Raw genomic sequence first — 24,847 nt, 5'->3', positions numbered from 1 at the left:
GGGGGGGAGGGGAGGGTCAAAGGTGAATTGGGCTGACACTGCCCGGGCAGTTATCAGGGTGAGGCTGCATGATGTTGGGTGCTGAGAGTGTAGGGGAAGAGTCTGAGGTGGAGTGAGGTTGACGAGGAACACAAACAGAAGTTGTTGGAAAAGCTCAGAGGGTCTGGCAGCATCTGTGAAGAAGAAAAAAATCAGAGTCAACGTTTCGGGTCCAGTGACCCTTCCTCAGAACTGAGGACCCGAAACGTCAACTGTGATTTTTTTTCTTCTTCACAGATGCTGCCAGACCCGCTGAGCTTTTGCAGCAACTTCTGTGTGTGTTCCTGATGTGCAGCATCCGCAGTTCTTTCAGTTTTTATGAGATTGATGAGGGCCCGAGGCGTGGGGAGGGGTTGAAAGGTGACGAGGTTTGAGGGTTTGTGATTTGGTCGGGGATGAGGTTGTGGCTTCGTGGTAGGCTTCCAGTGTTGTGATGGTTTGGGGGTTTTTATGGATGATGTGAGCGATTAGAAAGGGTGGTGGCCCGATGCAGTGGGGATTTGGATGGATTAGGGATGTGAGGCTGGAGGATGTGGCTTTGGGATGCAGTGGTCTGATCTTGACAGCTGGGACCACTCTTTATCAGTACAGGCTTGGCCCATGCTGCAGCCACCTTAGAGCACCCAGTCAGCAGCAGGCTGACTTGCTGGTGGACAAGTGGGTGCTGCTCAGTGACATTGGAATATAGCCATTTCGCTTGCGAAGCTCCCTGATCCATTCCAAATTGTCATTCCTTCGGTGTTGCTGGTTCAAAATCTTGAAACTCTGTCTCTAATTGCGTGGGGGTACTTACAGTGAACAATGGTTCAAGAAGGCAGCTCCCCACCATCTTCTCAAGACCACTAAAGATGAGCAACAAACACTGGCCTGGACTGCGAAGCCCACATCCCACAAATGAACAAAACAAAATTAGGGATAATGTGTTGACGTGGATTGAGGATTATTTACAGGGCTGAAAAAAAGAATCAGACCATTTTCAGGATGGCATGTGGTAATTGGTGGAATATCATAAAAGCTCAATGCAATATATCTAAGTTTACTGCCAATACAAGGTTGGCAAAATAAACTTTGAAGAGTATGCAAAGAAGCTGGAAAGGGATATATTGAAGTTAAATGAGTGAGCAAGAAGGTGGCAGATGCAGTGAAAAGCTATCCAATTTGGTAGGGTGAATGGAAAAGCAGAATAATTTTTAAAAGATAGGCTAGTGAATACAGATTCAGAAGAATTGGGCATTCGTGTTTAAGTCTGAGTTAAAATGCAGGTACAGCAAGAGATTAGGAAGGTTATAGTATGTCAGGTTTTATTACAAGTGTGTTGCAATGTGGTGGTAATGAAGTTTTGCTGCAACTCTTCGAAGTTTTGGTAATGCTGCGGACCTTGTGTACGGTGCATAATTTTAGTTTCCATACCCAAGGAGGAATAGATATTTTTACTAACCAACCTGTTCAGACATCTGGTCTCCTGGGGGTACTGCACCACAAGAGCCGTCCCAGAGAGGAACATACTTGCTTAAATGAGCTGGAGTGAAGGTTCATTCCATTGATACCTGGGGTGAGAGAGCTGTCCATGAATAAAATGAGTTTGTATTCTGTTGAGATTAGAAGAATGAGAAGTGACCTAATTTGAAACATTAATCATTCTTCGAGGGAATGACTGGGTACATCTGAGAGACTGACCCCTGACTAGAGAGTCCTAAATTCAGGTCACAGAGGTAAGGAGTTAAACATTTTGAACTGAGATGATGAGGAGAAAGTTCGTTACTCGGAGGACTGTGAAATTTTAAATTAACCTATTCAAGAGGGTTATCGATGGTTAGTGATTGAGTACATTCATGGTGGACTTTGGATTTTTGGGTACCAGGAAAACCAAGAGATAAGGGAATAGGATGTTAATGTGAAATGATGTAAGGGTTAAACCATGGTTAAGGAAGGCTGAGCAGACTTGAAAGTCTGTATGGTCTATTCCTGCACCTGTTCCTTTTGTTGTGTTATCACAGACAGAACAACAACCCAGGTAGCCTGGTCATTACTTGCTATGTTTGGGATCTTGCTGAGCTTACTGTAGCTTCCCTACTCGGTTGAGTTTCTTTTTCCTGAGCGGATAACTAAACAGAAAAGCATAATTCATTTTAAATTTTTTTTATATAAGCTTCCTGTGGTGTCTTCTGCTTTCAATAACTATTTGAGCTCTTGCACATGGAGAGCATCAGATATACTGCTTATTACACAGTACATGTCTTGATCATTCAGGAATGTTTTTCTCTTTCAGTTGCAAACTGCTGCAGGAGCCTGTCTGCCTTGGAGGATGTGAGCATGTATTTTGCCGGTAAGAGTACAGTGTAGGATGGATTGTCAAAATCTGACTACTGGCAATTAAAATCGCTGCCAAGAATGCTGTTGTCTTATTCATGTTACTGTAATACCATGTATGGGAGCTGCCATTCATGATAAATTTCCAGTAAGCTAAGGGATCCCACAACTAACTAATCAGAACAAGGCTCTGCAACCACCAAAAGGTGGAGGATGATTTGTTAATTGTTTAGAAAATTCAGTGACTGTCCCCCATGCTGAGTGATGGCAGAGCCAAGCATGTGAGTGCAGAAGACAAAGGTGAAGCATTTAGAACTGTCCTTTGCCAGAAGTGCTGAGTAAATGATCCTTCTCTGCCCTGCAGCAATACTTAAAATAATGAGGAATGACAGGTGAATGTGCCCCCAAAATTCAATAATTGGTTCTTCAGTCAGAGAAGAGTTCCCTTCTCACACTCAAATCAGTTTGACATAATTGATGATTCCCTAATCACAGGCTGGTTGTCATATTTACTGCTGATAATTTCATTCAAAGTGAGCCTAATCGACAGCTAACACAAGATAGAAGTGGCCTATGATTGAATGAACAGTGAGCAGTACCCAAAAAATGTGAGCAAGTTGCTGGAGAATCTTTTGGGCTGGGCAGCTGGGGTGATGCTTTTTACTAGGGCTTGGAGGTGTTTTTGCGATAGAGGCTGCAAAAGGCACAGATTGCATTTGCTGTTATGGGGCTGCAGCGGGTTGGGTGGGGAGTTGTGTTTGTGAAAGGGGTCCAAAGGTAGGAAGATGGAAGCTTCAAAGGTGAGAGTAGTTTGAATTTACACACAACAGTTTGAATTCAATCTGTTAACAAAGGAATACACTGATACCTCAGTGCCAGAAAAGCCAGAGATCACTGAGGTTGTTAAATTTAAATCTGAGATTGCTATGGGATATCATTAAGAGACAGGTTAAAATCTTCTGGGTTTGCGCATGTGCAATTGAAACATGTTGGCTTTGACTTCACCACACTGTGGAAGGTGTGTTTAGGGTGAAAGCCTTTGTGTCTTAAAATGCGTCAGTTATTTTGTGGAAGAAAAGTTTTCCAGAAGTTAGACTGAGGTTGACATTAAACGTAGAAAATGGGTGCAGGAGTAAACCATTCAGCCCTTCGAGTCTGCACAACCATGCAGTATGATTGTGCAATGTCAGTATCCCATTCCCATTTTCTCTCCATATCCCCTTGATTCCTTTAGCTGCAAGGGCCATGTCTAACTCCCTTTTGAATATATCTAATGCACTGGCCCTGACAGCTTCCTGTGGGAGAGAATTCCACAGGTTCACAACTCTGAGTGAAGAAATGCTTTCTCATCTCAGTCCTGCATGGCTTACCCCTCATTCTTAGACTGTGACCCCCTAGTTCTGGACTCCCCCAACATCATGAATATACTTCCCGGATTTAGCCTGCCCAATCTCATCAGGATTTTATATGCCGCCCTCACCTGCCCGCAGCACCCCTCCCAGCTCCCCAAAACATTCTTGTAAATTCCAGCGAGTTCAAGCCCAGTTGATCCAGTCATTCTTCACACGTCAGCCCTGCCATCTTGAGAATCAGTCTGGTAAACCTTTGCTGGATTCCGTCAAAAGCAAGAATGTCCTTCCTCAGACTAGGTGACCAAAACTGCACACAATAGTCAAGGTGTGGCCTCACTAAGGTCCTGTATAACTGCAGCAAGACATCCTTACTTTGATACTCAAATCCTCTCTCTATGAAGGCCAGCATGCCATTAGCTTTCCTCGTCACCTGCTGCACCTTCATGCCACCCTTCAGTGACTGTTCCAGCATGACACTCAAGACTCATTGCACCTCACCTTTTCCTAAACTGCCACCATTCAGATAATAATCTGCCTTCCTGTTTTTGTGACCAAAGTGGATAACCTCACATTTATCCAAATTAAATTGTATTTGCCCACTCAGCCATTCTGTCCAATCACCCTGCAGTCTCTTAGCATCCTCCTCACAGCACACACTGCCACCCAGGTTAGTGTCATCTGCAAATTTGGAGAAATCTCATTCAATTCCTTTGTCCAATTGTGAAGACAAAGTTAATCCAAGTGTGGCACTAAAGAGTACTGTTAAAAATTGAAATTGGTGGTAATAAGGCGGGAAATTCTCTGCCAGTCTTCAGGTAATTCAGTACATTTCCTGTGATATCAGGAATCACTGAAGGCACTGAACACTGAAAAGGCTATTGGCCCTGACAACGTTCTGCCATAGTATTGAACATTTGTGCACCAGAACTAGCTGCACCCTTAGCCAGGCTGTTCCAGCACAGTTACAATACTGGCATCTAACTGAGAGTGGACAGTTGTCCAGGTATGTTCTGTCCACAAAAGCAGAATAAATCCAGTTGGGCCAATCAACACCCCATGATCATCAATGAAAGTTTGGAAGATTTATCTTCTGCTTTATTCTTTCATGGAATGAGGGTATTGTTGATGAGGGTAACATTTGTTGGCTAACCCCGCTTGCCTTTGAACTCAGTAGTTTGCAAGGGCCATTTCAGAGGGTAGTTAAAAGTTGTATACATTGCAGTGGGTCTGATTGGGTAAGGATGGCAGATTTCCTTCCGTTAAGGGCATTAATGAACCAGTTGAGTTTTTATGACACATTATAATTTCATGGTCAGAACAGAAACAGAAAATTGCTGGAGAAGCTCAACGGGTCTGGCAGCATCTGTGCAGAGAAAGCAAAGTTAGTGTTTTGAGTCCAATGATCCTTCTTCAGAACTGATTGTAGCAAGGATAATGTTAGTATAAATGCTGAAGCTGGGGAGGGAGGAGGAATAAATGATAGGTGGAGATGGAGCCCAGAGAGTGAGTGAGAGAGAGAGAGCAATTAGAGCGACACAGTGATTGGCACTGCTGCCTCTCAGTGACAGGAACCTGAGTTCGATTCCAGCCTTCAGTGACTGTCTGTGTGGAGTCTGCCCATTCATCCCGTGTCTGCGTGGGTTTCCTCCAAATGCTCTGGTTTCCGCCCACAGTCCAAAGACGTGCAAGTTAGGTGGATTGGCCATGGTAAATGAGAGATTATGGGGACGGGGTGGGAGTGTGGAGTTGGATGGGATGCTCATAGTACAGACTCATTTGGCTTCATGGCCTCTATGTGCACTGTAGGGATTTTGATTTTATGAATTGTGCAGCCAAAAGAAAGGGTAAAGACCAGCCTGGGAGAATCAGTAGCTCCTAATGGGGACAATTATTAGCTGAAAGTGGGTTGTCTGTGGTAGCAGCCCAGGTGATGACAAGACCTGGTGTATGAGAATTGAAGAGACATGCAACGGAAAGTTCAGAGTCTGTTCAGCAGACAGAACATAGGTGTTCTGCAAACGGTTGCCCCATCTGTGATTTGTATCCCCAATCTAGAAGAGACCACATTGTGAGTAGCGAATACAATAGACTAGATTAAGTGAGGTGCAGATAAATTGCAACTTCGCTTGGAATTTGTCTGAAGCCTTGGATAGCGAGTAGAGAGGAAACATACAGGCAGGTGTTACACCTTCTGCGATTGTATGGGAAGGTAATATAGGGGTGTGGTTAGATTGTATCTTATTGGAGATGGTCCATTGCCTGGCATTTGTGGCTCGAGTGTTCACACTACATAAGTCCCAGCTATTGACACTTTCTAATGAGAGAGAATCTAGCCACCTCCCCTTGACAATCGATGTTAATAATGTGAAACCTCCACTATCAACGTTCTATTAATTGCCATTGACATGAAAATGAACTGAATCAGCCACATGAATACGATGGCTGCATTATCAGATCAGAAGCTTGGAACTTTGAGGTGTCTAACTCACCTTCTGACTCCCCATAGGCTGTCCACCATCTGTAAGGTGCAAGTCAGGTGAGTGATGGAATACTCTCACAACACTGAAGACAAAGCAACCTGCTGGATTGACACCCCATACACCACCACCAACATTCATTCCTGCACTATAGATGCACAATATCCGCAGTGTACCATCTGCAAGATACGTTGCAGCAACGCAGTAAGGTTCCTTAGGCATCACCTCCCAAACCCATAAACTTTACCACACAGAGGGACAAGAGCGGAAGATGCATGAGAACAACACCCCTTGAAAATTCTTATTGAAGCCACACACCATCCTGACCAGAAGCGTGTCACCATCCTTTCCTGTTGCAAGGTCAAGATCCTAGATCTCCCTTCCTATTAACGTGGTGGGTGTCCCTACATCACATGAACTACAGTAGTTCCAGAAAGTGGCTCACCAACGCCTAGCAGGGCCAATTAGGATGAGTAAGAAATACTGGTCTAGCTAGTAATACCATCATCCCGTGAACAAATAAATACATTTTTAAAACAAAATCATCTGCCATGTATCTATCTGTCTGGTATATCTTGTAGTCAGCATGCTACTTTGGGACTATAAGGAGTAAAATAATTGTGTATTAACAAAGTATGGGTTTATACCAAATCAGTAGCCTTCAACCTTTTCTGTGGGAAAATTCAAGCTATTTTGATTCACTTGTGACCTTTTGTTAGCATTTGTGCATGTTTAAGTGGCAAAGTAATGTTCATGGGAACACCTTTCACTGAGCAAGTGAGAGCTATGAATCTTGAGCAGTAATCTCTACAGCCAAAGGGAAGAGGAGGTTACTAACAGGTCATTTTTGATTTCTGAAGGCCTACATCACCTAACCATTGGAAAATTATGGAGGAAACTTATCACCATTTCCAACCACTACAGAAATTTATGGACTGACTGATGTTGGGGACCCTTTTAGCGTTCAGCAAATCTCTGTTAAAAATCTTGAAGTAAACTTGAGTAGTGCTAAAATATATGCTAGGTCAGTTAGCTTCTTCAAAGGGCATATACATCATGATGTTTCGACTTGAAACCCATGTCCAGAGTAGATGAAGAAAAAGGGATCAACAGCTGACAAGGTCATCTTGTGCTCCTTCATCCCAAAACCTCTACAGTCAATTAAGCAGTTTTATTGTGCAGTGATTGCAGAAATTATGCATTGAAATTTATCAGTGACTTTTATGGAACTATCTGAGATGTAGCCATTTATTGATTTTGTTTCAGCGGTGGAGAAGAACCAGAATGGGCCTAAGCCCAGGAACAGTGGAATTGCCTAACAGCTCTGTCTTGAGACCTTTTGTGAAGGGACGTGTCATTGATTGGCTGAAGTCATCTCTGATAGTCACAGTATTTATAGCTGAATCTTAATGTAACCATGATTCAAAAGCTCCCCTATGGCACCAGCCAGTTGGTTCTTGATTTTATTTGTTTGTTCTTGGGATATCAGAAACACTGACAAAATGGTGCTTATTATCGCATTAAGGGTCAGTCACAAAATGTGAGACTGGAATCAAGTTGCACGCTCTTGACGTTTTTATCTCATGTACCAGAGAGAATAAAATAATGTATATTTCACTCCTACTTGCTCATCTGTCTTGTATAAATGAAAACTGTTGATTCTAAGCCTGAGTACACGGCAGGAATGATAATTCAGTCTATTGTAGAAGAGACTCTTATAGTCTGTTGGGAATGTTATGTTCTTTGCATTTCTCTATTTCCTGTGATATTGAGGGGACAAAGATGACTTTTTATTTGCAGCTGAAGTTGCTAATGAACTCTCAATCCATTAGACTTTAAGCATATAAACTCAAAAATTCAACTCAAGCTTCTAATGTGACAACCTGAATGTTGAAAACATAACTGTCCTTCACTCGGTTCACTGCTTATGAAGTGAAACACTAGTCAAATGTGGCACAGTGATTTGCAATGTGACATAAACTACTTCAAGGTGTTTTTCTCAATAAAAGAATGGGGTGTAGTAATGAGTTTGTTTTGGTGCAATGTCCAACACTCTTCTTTGCCTCAATCAAAAAATGAGCTGATTATGAGTTTCACTGTGCTTGCACAAATCATAGCACGCAGAAAATTTGTCAAAATGTCTGCCAGCTCCCTGTTTTTTTTTTAATGATTGTATGTGAAACCTTTTGAAGTGCTTCTGAAATGTGATAAGATGCTTCATAAATGCAAGTCTGTCTTAACATTATTATATTTGAACATAATTCTTGATATAAGTGAGACAGATTCCTGCCTCTATAGGCAAATACCCAAGTTGAGATGATTTATTAAGTCCTCAATCAGTTCTTCAGCATTAGTGGAACGGCAGTTTAGAATCCTCATTAATTTAAATGAGAGTTTATTTTCTTCTCTCTGTCTCTTATCTATCTCTCTTATTTACGTAAAATGTATACACCGTCCTCTTTTTCTTTCTATTTAAAGTACTATGCCTGTCTATTTCTTGCCAGTGTGAGCTATACTTAATGTAAGGATAATTCTTCTGTTCTCCCATGTTTGACCTGCTGAGTGTTTCCAATTTTTTCTGTTAGTTTTTAGAAGATTTTTAGCATTTTTATTTCACTATTTACTCTCCTTCTGATTTTCCATTGGCAGGGTGGTTGTTGGGGAGAGCAGCAAAGAGGTCAGATAGCTGCCACCTGGAGAAGGAGGAAGATCATATATGACACCTCAGCCAGGATGATACTGGGGCATCATCACAAATGAGTTCTTTGCCATTTCTTGTGTGTAATGATGAATTGAGGGAGAGGAAAGAGAAAGAGAACTAATGAACCTAGTGATCTGTTTGAAAATTGCGTATGAATCATTATGAATGTCTGCTGTTGTTTACAGAGTTTGTGTTGCTGATTCCCTTGGGAAGAGTTGTCCAGTGTGTCACACTCCAACCTGGGTGAAAGACCTGCAGCCAAACAGACAGCTGCACAATATTGCCGACCTGTGCAACCAGCTTCGAGTTCTCCTGAATGTCAGAGGCTCTCCAGGTAAGGCTGGAACTTGACTATGGTGTTTGCTGGTGTTGCTCTGATACTGATTTACGTTCAGCTCCAACAGAAATGACTGCTACTTTTTAAAGATTATTTATGCTTGTGTTGACTGAATTTCTCAGAATGGTTTTGTTTCATCATAAGAGAATAAATGTATGAAATCCAACCTGGCCAGTTACCACCTCATCAGTCTAGACTTGATCATCAGTAAAGCGATGGAGGTGTCATCAACAGTGCTATCAAGCAGTACCTGCTCAGCAATAACCTGCTCTGTGACACTCAGTTTGCATTCTGCTAGGGAGAGTCAGCTCCTGACCTCATTATAGCCTTGGTTCAAACATGGACAAAAGAACTGAATTTCAGAGGTGAGGTGAGAGTGACTGCCCTTGACATCAAGGCCACATTTGACCAAATGCAGCATTAACGATCCCTAGCAAAACTGGAGTCATTGAGAATCAGGGAAAACTCTTTGCTGGTGTGGAGTTATATCTGCCACAAAGGAAGATAGTTGGGGTGATTGAAAATCAGTCATCTCATATCCGTGACATCTCTACAAGTGTTCTTTAAGGTTGTGTATTAGGCCCAACCACCTTCAGCTGCTTCATCAATGACTTTTCCTTCATCACAAGGTCAGAAGTGGGGATGTTTGCCGATGATTGCACAGTGTTCAGTCCCATTCATGACTGTTCAGATATTGAGCAGTCCATGCCCAAATGTAGCCAGACCTGGACAATAACCAGGCTTGGACTGATGACTGGCAAGTGACATTTCTACTGCACAAATTGTAGCTCCAACAACACTTGAAGCTTGACACCGTCCAGCTCAAAGCAGCCCACATGATTGACAGCACATCTGCAAACATTCACTCCCTTCACTACTGACACACAGTAACAGTAGTGTGTGCCTTCTACAAAATACACTGCAGAAATTCACCAAAGATCCTTAGACAGCACCTTCTAAACCCATGACAATGACCATCTAGAAGGGCAAGGACAGCAGGTACTTGGGAACCCAACCCCTGCAAGTTCCCATCTAAGCTTCTCACCATCTTGACTTGAAAATATATTGACGTTCCTTCAGTATCATTGGTTCAAAATCCTGGAAATGCATCCCTAACATCCTTCCTGAGGATAGCAATGTTTCAAGAACGCCGATCACCATAACTTTCTTGAGGCCAACTAGGGATGGACGATGTGCTGGGCTTACCAGTTAAGCCCACATCCTGTGAGTGAGTGAAAGGAAATCTTGCACCAGAGTTATTAAAATAGTAAGTTAAATAAACTGAACAAAGTTAAAATATTTCTGAAAGTAGTCTATATATATTTAGGTCCTTTCCTAGTTCAGTGACAGTATCTAGTATTTTCTAGCATTTTTATGCTTGTGCTGAATTTGTTGATCTTGTCTTGGGTAGGAAGGGAAGAATTGGCCTGAGCTCATGTGTGCACATTGCAGTCTATTTCTGTTCTGTGTTTTTTGTATTAACTTGAGTAAACAGAGGTGAGATCAACCAGTACTTTTCTAATGGCTTTATTACAGTCCAGGTTTTGCCCTTCTCAAGGACAATTAAGATTGAATAATAAATACTGGCCTAGTCAGCATCGTGCATATCTTTTGGACAAGTGATTTATTTTAAAAAATTGCAAATAGAGTTCTGTACAATCTCTAAACCATGAATATAGTTCAAAACTCTGGCTGATTGTCCTGGTCCATGAACATGCAGAGATCAATCCTCCAACTATACTGTGGGTGATAATTTAATAACCTGTTGATTTATTGCATTGTGTTCCTGTAGTCTGCCTTGTAAGCAGACTTGTGTTCTGTTTTTGAACCTCTCTATTGCTTCAATTTCTTCTCCATGGTTTCAGACAATGTCGTTTCATGTGGTCTCCGAAGGTTTGCTTACCTATGGAAATCTATCCCGTCCACAGCATGTCTTGAGAATTTGGCACACCTGCACACTGTGCCATCTTGAACAGCTAATTTAGTAGTCTTCTACCCTTGACTCTCCTTAACATATAATTATTCCAGCTAAAGTCCAAAAATCCTTCGCTGTACAGGTTGTGCACTTAACAGTGGGTCTGTAAGTAATAGATTTAGGCAACTATTTAATTCACAAGAATATTCCTTCTTCAACATGTTCAAAGGGGGTTTTTCTCTCAAGCACACAGTTTTGAAATTCAAATGCACAGATTTTCTGTTAGTTCATGGCCAAGATTGGAAAACAGGGAATTTTCAGTCTTATTATACATTACTTCCGTATTATTTAAAGAAGTACTGAATGTGTTTGCAGTACTGATAGTGTAAACTGCTCAGTTGTTTAACATGATTTGTCTCTTTATGTCCATCTGCCTAAGCAGTGATTGGGATGAGACTCTCTCAGAATAATTTGAACCATATTGTTCTATACGTGTGTTGCAGCCTTGTAATGTTGCCTGTTCTTGACACGTTGGGAGTTGGTGGGGGTCAAATTTCTTAATAGTGGGTAGCAGAAGAACTGTTGTATTGCAGTTGGCTTATGAATTTGTTGCATTAGAACACCCCAGACTTCGTTAAAATGGGGATTGTGTTTACTTTGTGGCATTTTTTTTTAATGTTTTGCTGGTCATGGGTCTCATGTTGGAGAGTGATGGATGGCTGACTCTCGAAAGCTAATTATATTGAGTTGAGGGGTTGTTGTGTGAATTGATTTGAACCACAGCAGCAGTTGTTTTCATTTCACTGAATTTTGCATAAAACCAAACGCCCTGAGTCTGTATCGCAGTTATGAGATATACCTGTATCTCGGCAAACGTTTCCTGGGTCACTAAATAAATATAGTGACGTGTTGTCAGTGAAGATGCATGATTGTAGTGTTAGGAGTGTTTGTAAAGCCAAAGTCTTTATAAAAAAAAAGTCAGGAATTATGGAGGTGGGCCCAAAGTGGATATGATTAAGTATGCTACTTCATTTAAAATCAAGCTTCTAGCTTGTCTCCTTCCATCTGGCTAAAATGAATGGCAGACAGGAATAGAACATTTGCTGTAGGAGGCCACGGTTGGGGTCTGTGGGTATAGTCTTTGACAATCTGAGAGAATGGAGGTGATCGAGGTGGGTGCAGATATGGCAGACCCTACAGAGGATTCAGTGGTGATCAGGTCAGGGTAGGCTGGGGCAGTGGAGGTCCATGGATTCCTTGTGGAGCTGAGGAGAACTCCTGCTTCTGGTCCACAAGGAGTTCAGACTGGTTTACATTTTTGAAATTTACTGAAGCTCAGCTGCCATTTTGGATCTTCCACTACCATTACATCAATGCACTGGTAGGACCTTACCCAACTGAAACACTGCAAAGATTATACCAGAGAGCAACCTCAGGCCAATTTTAAGACCCCACCATTGTCTTGCTTTCAGCTGGCAAGAGTTATTAAGATTGTGTTCCCTGTTTCTGTGTCGAATATCCTATGGCAGAGTTGTCAAGAATTCGCATCACAGTCACTTGTGGACTTCCTGCAGATGGTTTCTCTTTCTTTCTGCGTCCTATCTTCTGATGGAGACTAAAAGTATTGACTGTGACAGTTGTAATAGATGGATTATATCATTGTGCCTTTTCCCCACAAAGACGGGCCATCATTGCTGTAGAAAGCTGAAGCTCAAATCTGTTTATCAAAACCAAGGAACTGATTGGAAGGAAGATTAATTAACTTTATCATTGCAGAATTATTTAAAGTTGATTTGTAGCAGAGCCTCTAAACAGTGTTGTTCTTCATTTGATTTTGTTAGCTTTCAACGTAGAGAGATTGTTGGACACTGAACATAGATTTGTTTTTAACATTTCAAGCATGTTAACCAGAAACTACAAACCTCATCTAATAATGTAGATACACCTCAGGGAATATACTTCCCAAATAATTTTCCTTCTCTGCATGAGAATAGCATCTGATTTCTGTTACCTTTTCTGAAATCAGCAACTTTGTGGAATGTAAGAAGTAACTATTAATTGCGTAGAACATTGTTACAATCTCTTTAGAGAACAATAGCTTTTAAAAAGAGATGAATTTCCCAATAATCCATGTAAAGAACCAAAATGGGGATTTCACGTACAAACTAATATTAACATAGATGAAACATTATTTAACAGCCAACTAATACACTAAATTAAAGCACTCAGAAACGTGCCCAAAATATTCTATTACCGTGTGTCACATATCTGGCAGATATATAGCCTTAATAGTCACTATTTTCTGTCCAGCAGAGATTCACTTCTCTCCCCCATGCCAGGGTGAAACTTCTAATATCCCTTCAGTAGTCATTCCACTTCACATGAATTTTCAAGGATATGATTATCATCAGTAATACACACTTCATTGAATCCCCAATCCTTAAATTCTTGAGCTCTGTCTGTTCTGTTTCCTTTCTGTTAAATAGAGGCCGACCTCTTGTAAGCATCCTGCTTTGTCATAAATAAGAGACCAATTACCCTGCTTCCAGCCTTTTGGTGTCTCAAACGGCAGCTGTGTAAAAAAGAAGAAAGGTGTTAAACTGTCACCCCCATCTCAGTGGGTGTGTCTTTGAGATTTCTGTCTCTGTGACAATCAAATCACATAGGCATTTTTCTGAACTGTGCTGTTTATGCAGACATTTCAAAATTTCAGCATTCATGACAACATAGGAACAAGAATAGACCATTCAGCCCCTTGAGCAATTATATCATTGCTAATTCGTACCTAAATGTCAGTTACCTGCTTTGTTCAGATGACCATAACTATTCATATCTAATAAAAACGATCAATTTCAGCCTTGAAAATTTCAATTAACCTGACATTCACAAACTTTTGAGAAATGAGTTTCTGACCTCAACCACCCTTTTATGATGAAACGTTTATTGATTTCACTTCTAATTGGACGAGTGCTAGTTTTAAGATTGTGGTCCCCTTGTGGCCTGGGGACAGAATATCTCCCTCTATTGAATCCATTTTTTAAAATCATTGTACATGTATCCATTAGAACATCTGTCAGCTTTGTAAACTGTAAGAGAAAAGAGATGCATCAATGCACTCCATCCTTGTAACTTAACACTGCAGTTTTGATAGCAGACTCGTGATGCACTGCTGTGCTCCTTCTGAGGCCACTGTATCTTTGCGGAGATTCAGTGCCCAAAGCTGAATGCAGTCCTCCAGATACGGTTGTGCAAGAATCTGTACAGCTGAAGCATCACTTGCTCATTCAAAAATCCAATATTCTTGTTGATTACCTTTTGCGTTGGTGGGCCAGTTTCTAATGCTCTTGTGTACATAGACAGTTAAATCCCAAAATCCCAAACAGCTCATGGTCTCTCACCATTTTAAAAAGAAATTTGATTTCTCTATTTTGGATCCAAAGGAAATTACCTCCACTCTTGCCCTATAATGAACAGCATCTATGTCAGTTTTTTGCACTCACTTAATCTTTCTGTTATTTACTGTGCCTCCCACTTCAGTATCATCTGCAAATTTGGATGTATGACTCTCTATTCCATCATCCAAGGAACTGCATTGAATTGTGCACATTTTCAGTCAAATTTTTAGGTTTGCTTGTAGAATGCTTTTGATTAAATTGCATGTTTGTGTATTGGTTCCTTCCTAGCTTCCTGCACTTGATTGTTTGGCACTTGTATCTTGGAGCACTCCCACTTCCCCAGTGGGTTCAACAGCCTTGATGTTTAAGCTTTGAGCAATATCTAGGATAATAAGTAGGACAGTCTCTCTACTTTTCTTTTAATCTCCTGGAGCTACACTTTAATTTGCAGAAATTCTATCATAGCAGCAATGGCTCTCTCTTCGTCCTTCAGTTGACACATCTGTAGACTTTTTATCAAATTTGTTTTATGCAAAGGAAGGACAAGTGAATAACTAATATACATTTATTTTTATAAAAGAAATCTTTCCAATTTCCTAAGATGAAAACATTGCAATCTAATTCTAGAATAATTTTACATGTATACATTTTTTTTTAAAAAAAGTTTCTAAACTTTGCAGGATTCTTTGAATTCTTTTCTGGAAAATTCAAACTCTCTCTGTCTCTCAATTTCATGCAGCACAGCTCCCTAAAAGCTAAAGCTGTCATTGATATTCCCTGTATTTTTGAAAAGCTATTTACATTTAAAAATAATTGGCTGGCATACATATAACAGTACATATCATAGTTTCCACTCGTTTGAAAGTCGCTGTCACCCCTCTGAGACACTAATAAGCAAACTAAAATTGTATTGAACCAAATTTGGTGGATTTTAACTGTCAGCGAATTGATTTCTCAGTCAGGGGAGGTGCTCAAATGCCACCATTCCACTGTGACGTGGAACAAGCGAGAATGGTACAGCAAGGTTACCAGCAGGAGAAGATTGCGGAGTCCTTTCCCAACTACTAACTTCCAAAATAAGTTGGCAAGGTGGTATCAGGAGGGTCTCACCGGGAATGGAGCTAGGGCTTGTTTGAGTGAGCCGTGCGGAGTAATGGATGGAGAATGCAAGGATATTCTTGCCTTGTCAGGAGAATTTTTGGATTTGGTTGAAAAGCTTTTTCTGTCTTCAGATCAACTGCAGTCCTGTGTCTGTCCGGATTGAAAGCTGTTGCTCCCTGTATGTTTGCCAGTTATTTGGCAATTTACTGGGTAATAGGATACAATTTTGAGGCTTTCTCACCAACTTCAGACAGGCACCTCAGCTATGTGGAAAATCTGCAGATTGTCATCAAAAATGATCAATACTTAAATGACAAGAGCCTACTGGTTTTAAACTGCTATACCTGCCTGGTTACGACCAGATGGGTAGGGTTAAAAGAAACTCCTTTATTTTCTGCATATAGAAAAACATAAATTGTTTCAGCTTTTTCTTTTGGATGGGCAGAAATTTCCTTCTTGAGAAGGCAGAAGCACATTATCTTTGTTCCCATTTCAAACTCTGTTCTTTACCTATTGCCTTCATCCCTCTTCCTGGCATTTGTCTTAAGACCAAACCAGACTATTCAGGACCCCAGGCGTCATATTTTACCACGAGATGGAGTTCCAACAACATTCCAAGTCTGCGTTCACCTCTTCCGTAGCCCGTCTGCTGATGTAACTCACATTCATGACTTTATTACGTTCAGACCTAACTGGTTCAATGCCCTCCTGGTTGGCCTTTCATATTCTGCTCTGTGTAAATTTGAGCTAATCCAAAACCTTCTATGTCCTTGCTCACAATAGGTCTGTTCACCTTTCAATCCTGTGTTAGCTGACCTTCATTGGCTCCCGGTCATATAACATCTTGATTTTAAAACTTGTTTCTCTCATGGCATTGCTCATTCCAACCTCTAACCACTTCCACCCCCACAATTGTCAAAGATATCTGAGTTCATCCAGTTCTGGCCTCTTGAGCATCCCTGATTATAATTGCTTCATTGTTGGTGGGCATATCTTCACTCTTAAAATTCCCAGACTCTGTACCGTTACAAACAAATCAGGAGGGCTGAATGGGTTCCTCTCTACACTGCACGCGTCAGTTAGTTACAACAGAGTTCAAATTTAAAAGGATGTGCTATCACTTGGTGTAAGAAAACTAGCCAGCCTGGTTCCTTAAGTTAACAAGCAGAGTTAGTTTTATTCCGAAGACTCATTCGTGCAACGTTGAAGAACTTATAAAGAAAAAGTTTCAAATGTGCAGGTGTAACCAACCACCCACTAATGTAAGATACACAGTCAAGGGCTTCTGACCATGAAAAAGAAAGAGTTAAACTTTGCAGAGTATCAGATTTTAAAACTTGGCCAAGTAACAAGTAAAGTCAGGAAAAAAAATCAATTGCTACTTGCTTAAAGAGTTCTTTACTAGCTTACTTTACCGTAGCTGCTGGAGCTTTTTTTATTTAAGCAGTCACTCTCATCTTCACTAGGGTGATTTTCTAGGGGACCGTAGAGTTGGTCCCTTAAAACCTCCCTGGTTGCAGTTGTGAAAATGTCTGATACATCTTCAAATCAACATCTGCTTTGATAAGAGTTGATTTGAACAAAGAGAGGGATGGATAAAACTGTTTCACTTTTGTCCTGTGGCAGTCTTTCTGTCTGACTGTTAGTTCAAAATCTAGCAGCCTTTTCACACCCTGAGAGCTGGGTCACATGACCTTTCTGAGAGCTTTGTAGAAACTACGTTCCAAACATCATTTTGTGTTCATCAAAAATGCAACAGTTTAGTAACTGTCAACTGGTGTCCTTTGTTCTGAAAAGTGGTCAGGGGTTCTGTGGGTCCTTGTGTGGCTGATGAACCTGATCCCAGAACCACATCTTCTGTTTCCTGAAAGTAGAGTTGGGCCTTGGTCCTGAGATCATTGGCATTCTTCTCTGGTTTCATTTCCATACTTCCTGTTGCTGTTGGGTGTTCTCAAAGAATTGCGTTCCTTCATACAGGAGCTTTCTTCAAGTTGGATCCTTCTGAATGAGGGTTTCCCACACATTGATATCTATGTTGCATTTCTTGAGAGAAGTGAGCTGGGTGAAGGTGATTTTCTTTAGAACTTAGAATCAGAGCTCGGGCATCCTAAGCATGTGATTAGCTCAGTGGAGATGGTTTTAGATGATCATGGCCTTGACGCTGGTGCTGTTAGCTGCTTCAAGGATGCTGATGTTAGTACACCTGTCCTCCCAGCTGACACACAGAATCCAACTCAAACAACTGAAATGGTACTTCTCCATGGCCTTAAGGTGGCATCTATACATAGTCTAAATTTTGGAGCCATATAGAAAGGTTGGAAGGATGACTGCCTTATACACAAGGATCTTGTTATCAGAGTGGATGTCATAGTCATTGAAGACTGTCATCCTTAGGTATCCAAAGGCAGCACTGGCTGATTGAATGTAATGTTGACTCTCCACATTGATGTCAGCATTAGATGAGAGATGGGGGAAAGGTTCCACATTTGGAAGGGTTTCTTCATTTGTAATGGAAGGGTGGACCAGAACTTGATCTGCGATAGGTTGGTAAAAGGTTTGAGTTCTTGAGTTTGAGACTGAGACCAATTTTATGGTATGGTTCCATGAAGACATTAAGTCAGTCGGGAAGATCCTCTTCCAAGACAACAGGGAGGGCAATATCAACTGCATACTGACGTCCCACAAGTGAGGTTGGTGTCGTGTTTTTTTGATTTGTAAATTTCAATTGTTTGACGTTGAAATGTTTCCCATCCATCCTGCAGACAATGTCCACACCGATGGGAACCTTCTTGACCAGAAGAATAAAGGTGATGATGAAGATGGAGGAAAGGGTGGTGGCAATGACACATCCCTGCTTGACCTCAAAAAGTTCTGTCATATTACCATCATTGTGGACCATTGCTGATTTTCATGGAGGAAGTGTAGGTTGTTGATAAATTTCACTGGACTGCTGGCCTTTGACAGGATCTTTCATAGTGTTACCCAATTGATTGAGTCAAAAGCCTTGGTCAGATCAATGAAGGCCATGTATAGTGGTTGGTATTGTTCCTGTCGTTTCTCTTAGAGTTGCCAAGCCCTGAAGATCACGTCCATAGTTCCAGCTTTCTTGGCAGCCACTCTGGCTTTCCAGAAAGATTTCTTCGGAGACTGAGAGAAGGCACCTAATGAAATTTTGGGTAATGTTTTTGGTGATGGCGAACAGGGAGTTCCTCATTAGTTCCCACAGTTTGTCTCATTTCTTGAAGTTGGTGGTATTGGCAATATCAATGAGATCAGCAGGGATTTGTACTTTGTTCCGGATTTTCAGGAGCAGTTGATTGCGATGATGGGTAATCTGTGCTCCTCCAAGTTTGAAAAACTCCACTGGAGTCCCGTCTAAACCTGCGACTTTTCCATTCTTAGATAACCAGGTGTAGAGCTGGATGAACACAGCAGGCCAAGCAGCATCAAAGGAGCAGGAAGGCTGACGTTTCGGGCCTAGACCCTTCTTCAGAAACAACTTTTCTATTCTTCATGCGTATTACAGCGGCTTCAACTTCTGCCACATCAGGTGGGAGTCCAAGGCCATCTTTCATGGGGATTTCCTCAAATATGACTTGTCAGCGATTGTATCACAGTTTAGGAGTTCTTTAAAGTGTTCTCTCCATCAGAAGCTAATGTTTTCTCCATCTCTCAACAGGGTTCCATCCTCATTCTGCATTGGTTTGAGGCCAAGAGTGTTGAGTTCATATATTGCCTCGTGGCAGTTAAGACACCTTGGGTGTTACGTTTGTCAACAAGGAGTTGCAGCTTCTCAGCTTTCTAAACCTGTCATTGGTTTCTAATTCCATTTGTTCTTCTTTGTAACTCTGCCTTTGCTGTTTAATGAGTTTTCCTCTTTGCTTCGCTGCTGATGTTGTTTTACCAGGCACGGAGAGCATTCCTCCTCTTGTCAATGGGGTCTTGGATAATGTAGACATTCTTGGCAAACTAGTTTAGTGTTTCCTGGTCTTGGAGCCAATGGTTTCTTCACAGCATGAGGGGATGGCTGTCTTCAGCTCTTTCCTCCGTCCTATTCAAATTAACTCTTTGGAGATTTTGGTGAAGAGATTGTTGGAGGTTTGATGGTCCACTCAACTTTAAGGTTTTTCTGAGCTGTATCTTCATCTTCAGCTGCTTCTGATAGCATCTGAAAGAGATTCAGGAGTGGATGAGCTGGCAGTCTGTCCAACAGTCATCTGCACTGATCGTTCATTTTGTAATGAGGACATCCTTTTGGTCTTGGGATTGAACAATGACGTAGTTGTTCATATGCTGGTGCTTTGATCATGGATGCCTCCAACAAGTCTTGAATCTTGTCTTTTTGGCAGAACAGGGTGTTGGTGATGATGACTAACTGGTATTCAGAACAAATGAAAAAGTACTTTGGCCCTCCAAGCCCGTGCCCACCATCATGCCCTAATTAATCTAAAAACAAGCCTGTCATTTTTCAATCCGTAGCCTTCTATTCCCTCCCTGTTCATGTACCTATCTAGGTGCCTCTTAAATGTCTCCAATGTGTCTGCTTCCACCACCTCTTCTAGTAGTGCATTCCAGGCTGCTACCAGTCTCTGCGTGAAAAAATTTCCTCGCACATCTACCTTAAATTTTCTCCCTCTGACCTTGAACCTGTGCCCCCTTGTAATTGAAACTTCAATCCTGGGAAAAAGCCTCTGACTATCCACCCAATCTGTGCCTTTGATAATTTTGTAGATGTCTATCAGATCTCCTCTCAACTACCATCTTTCCAGTGAAAACAATCCTAGTCTTTTTAACCTTTCCTCATAGTCAATGCCCTGGACACCAGACCTGGTGAGCCTTCTCTGTACTCTCCAAAGCTTCCACATCCTTCTGGTATTGTGGTGACTAAAACTGGACGCAGTGCTCCAAATGTGGCTTAACAAGGGTTTTATATAGCTGCAACATGTTTTGCGAACTCTCGTACTCCACACCATGGGCAATGAAGGCAAGCATGCCATATGCCTTCTTAATCACCTTGGCAACCTGTGTTGCCGCTTTCAGGGAACTATGGACCTGCACGCCCAGATCCGTCTGAATGTTAGTGTTCTGCCATTTATAAAATAATTCACACCTAAATTTGATCCTCCAAAATGCATCACTTCGCATTTCTCTGGATTAAACTCCATCTGCCGTTTCTGTGCCCAAGTCGCCAATCTATCTATATCCTGTTGTATGCTTTCACAATTGTTGGCATTATCAGCAACTCCACCAATCTTCATGTCGTCAGCAAACTTGCATATCAGACCACCCACATTTTCCTCCAGATCATTTATATATACGACAAACAACAAAGGACTTAAGACTGACCCCTGTGGAACACCACTAGTTACTGGACTCCATTCTGAAAAACATCCTTCCACCACTCCCCTCTATTTTCTATGACCAAGCCAGTTTTCTATCCATCTAGCCGGGCCACTCCGAATCCCTTGTGATTTTAGTTTTTGCACCAACCTGCCATGTCGGACTTTATCAAATGCCTTACTGAAGTCCATATAAACTACCTTCACAGCCCTTCACTCATCAATTGTCCTAACTACCTCTTCAAAACATTCAATCAGGTTAGTGAGACAAACCATGCTGCCTTGTCACTGACTGGTCTGTTTTCCTCCAAATGCGCATGTACCTTGTCCCTCAGTGTCTTCTCCAAGAGCTTCCCCACCACAGACGTCAAGCACACCGATCTATAGTTTCCTGAATTATCCCTGCATCCTTTCTTAAGCAAGGGAACAACATTTGCTAATCTCCAGTCCTCTGGAATTTCCCCTGTAGTCAACAAGGATGTAAAGATCCTTGCCAATGCCCCAGCTATTTCATCCCTTGCCTCTCTGAGAAACCTGGGATAAATTCCATCTGGTTCTGGGGACTTGTCTATCTTAATGCAATTTAGGATTCCCAAAACTTCCTCTTTCAATATGTTGACATTCTCTAGGGTATTCACACACTCATCCCTGACCTCAACATCAGTCATATCTTTCTCCTTGGTGAAAAATTCTGCACATTTGGTGAGCAGAATTCCTGTTGGAATCGCAATTCATGACTGCTTCCTTTCTGATGGTTTCTTCCCAAAGTTAGGTGTCATTTCCAACCCTGATGTTTGAAGTCCCCAACAATGACGATTTTATCTTCCTTGGGGATGTTGGTGAGTATGGTGTCCACGGCAGAGTAGAAGCCTCCTTTGGATTTATCTATGGTATCTATGAAATAGACGTAGACACAACTGCTGCCTGCTTGTTTTTGGCAAGTTGTAGATGGAGAGCCATGTGATTGATCTAATTCCAACTAGAAAGGAAACCTCTGATTGCGGAATCTTCCTACTGCTGCAGCCTTCACTTGCCCTCGCAGCCATTGATATCACACAAATAAGTTCTGTTTGGTTCACTATTGAGGATTTGTTTTGGATTGTGCTTTGTTTGTTTCCTCCCCTTTGCCCTACTATCATGGGTGGCCCTTCCAGGAGCTGAGAACTCCTAAAAGTATCGCTGTCAGGATCTTTAAAACACTGGAACCTCTCCATGGTAGCATGATGGCAATCCATGGAAAGATATTTCAATTATACCTCTTCATAAGACTAAATTCAAGACGCTCCTAACTCTGGCCATCTACCATAATTTCGCCAGATGTGGCTGGTTTACTGTTTTGCTTTAATAGGTTCCTGTGACATGCCTTGTGCCTTTTTATTACATTAACGGAACTATATACATGTGCTATTTTGTCATTTCAAGTGTTGATCCCAACTGATCGTGAAGAGGGAATGACTCTAATCAATGTGCAGTAATACAACTTAATGTATAAAGTTCCATGAAACTTCCATGGTTAGTTACACAGGATACAAATTCTAATCCATTTATGGTTTGAATTTAGTAACTCTTTACTTTAAAGAGTGTTCAGCCCTTGCGGTGTTGAAATGATATTTTGAAAATAACAGAATAAAAGAAGTAAACTAAAAACTGAACAATTTTAATTTTGTGGTAATGATTTGAATATTTTTTGGAAGGATATGCATGTTAATTAAAGGATGTGATGCAGGCACCATTTAACTTGGTGATTTTGATTAGGTGAATATTTCAGAATAACATGAACAAGTCCATTTTGTTTACTACTCTCACTGTATTTTTCATCACTTCAAAACGCGAGCTAAAGTAATTTATTTCTGCAAGAAGCATGCCTTTTAACATATAGAATGTAATTTTCAGTTTTACAACACAACTATTGTACTCAACAAGCTTGCCTCTTCTTGGTCTATTCAAATATTGCTTACCAACATTTTGGACCACACTGTTCAATCCCTTCTGTTATTAAGGACTAACCCGTTTTTGGATAATTTACAATGTTTGCTTCGGTAACCTACTTTATGTTGTGATTCTTTAGTGCGTTTAGAGGTGTGAATCATTCCAGATTTATTGATGTTAAGTAACTGGCTTTGTTAACATTAAAGCACAATAGGTAGACAAATCCATACAACCTTCATGAGAGTAGTCAAACTCAAAACTCAGAATAACCAGTTCTGCTTCACCACATTGAGAAATGATTTTTTTATTCCAGTTGGGCACCCAGTATTTCCATATACTGTATGATCCAGACAGAAACATCCACTATACTTTTTTAAAAGAATGGCCTTGGAGCAGGCTTGTGTTCTAATAAGGAATGGTAGGCTGGAGAACCAACAGCACTCCCAGAGTATGACAGCTGGTGGCACCAAATTAAGTGGCTGCCCCTTTTTCAGCCCTGCCATTCAAATAGTCTTCAATATCCAGCATGTGTTCTTCTGGTCAGTCTTGTGGATTGTGACGTCACACTTATTGAATGGGACGGTTTCATTCCCATCTTGCTGGTTTGCAAAAAAAACTTCTAGTACTTCCCTATTCTCTCTACATCTCTTTGGTTTCAAACCAGTTGATGCTACAGCATCTGATTTGAATCAACTTCTCACAGACTTTCAAGACCACACAGCTGTCTTTAACCTCTAGACAGTCTACATTTTCAGTGTGACCATCCTGCCTAGCCTGCTTCCTTGAGTATTTTGTTCAACAGTTCCTTTATCAAATTACTATTTTGACCTAAACCCAGCGAGACATTAGTTCAGATCTGTAGCCAATTCTTTATTGTTTCTTTAAAATAGTCTTTTATTTTGTGTTAAAAATTCCAAAATCCTTTACTTAACTTTCTTCTATTTATTATGCTTCAGATGAAAATTCTACTATGCTTCATTATTTTGCTCTAAAATCTAAATCTTTCTGTTGTGTCCATTGCTGTTGGCTTTGCCAAAGAAAAGAATTTGCAGCAGTTTTGCTTAGACCTCCACAATCCTGCAAACTTCAACTTAATCCTGTCAAAATTTATTTCCAAAACCCAAAAACCAAACCCTTCCCATAAGGACAGTAATAGTATGGTTCTTTGTTTTATTTTAATGTAGCAAGTGTTCAGAATAGTTTCTGCACATCCAGCATTAAATATAATTCCCGCTTTAGCTGGTCTGTTCCCATTTATTTTCTAATCAGATATTTTCCATTATATAATGCAGTGAAGCATGGAAATTTTAAAAAGCTGAATTTAAATTCTTGAATTTAATTTTAATAGAAATGTTATTCATTTTGCAGGCAGCAAGACTAACTGAGCTAAATATTTGTAGGAGGCAAAGTGGATGCTCAATTATATTTTGCTGTTTACATTTTTGGCTTTGTCACTGCAAAGTTTTTGTTTCTTGCTGCTGCCAGTTAGATTAGTTGTGTTCTGTTCAAATGCTTTTCTTCAATGGTACATGAATGAGCACTGTGTGACTTGCAAAAGCATGAGAGGGCAATGGTCTGATGCTGCTAGATGTTATGAGGGGGTTTTGGTTGAAGTATTTGTTTATAAGTAAGGGACAATCATAAGGAATCTTTGTTATTATGGCTGTGCATCAGTGTAGCATTGAGAAAATTAATAATTATTTCTGTGTACCACTGCACAGCTAAATGGATTGCTCTTTCCAAGGAATGGCCTTTAATGTGTTCATTCTGTAACAGTATGGTAAGCATGATGCATTTATCCACTCAACTACCAGTGATCAGAGCAATTTTTCCTCATGTGGTTACAGGCCTTTTGACACCTGATTTGAATACTTTACTATTTTAATTGCTAAAGAGGCACAATGGCAGTGTCCCTCCCTTTGAGCCAAGCAGCTCAAGTTCATGTCCCACCT

General features: G+C 41.0%; 1 protein-coding gene across 1 annotated transcript in view; it reads left to right on the top strand.

Moving 5' to 3' along the window:
• bard1 (BRCA1 associated RING domain 1) overlaps positions 1–24,847 on the top strand; it is a 190,799-nt gene that overhangs the window by 764 nt on the left and 165,188 nt on the right. The window contains exons 2-3 of the mRNA XM_020510724.2: positions 2,309–2,365; positions 9,065–9,213. Of these exons, the coding sequence (XP_020366313.1) occupies positions 2,309–2,365; positions 9,065–9,213 (206 nt within the window). The remainder of the gene's footprint in view (positions 1–2,308; positions 2,366–9,064; positions 9,214–24,847) is intronic.

Source organism: Rhincodon typus, chromosome 7, assembly GCF_021869965.1.
Source record: "Rhincodon typus isolate 14 chromosome 7, sRhiTyp1.1, whole genome shotgun sequence".
Taxonomy (NCBI): Eukaryota; Metazoa; Chordata; class Chondrichthyes; order Orectolobiformes; family Rhincodontidae; genus Rhincodon; species Rhincodon typus.
Note: the sequence above shows the minus strand (reverse complement) of the source record. Positions and strands in the feature narration are given on the sequence as shown.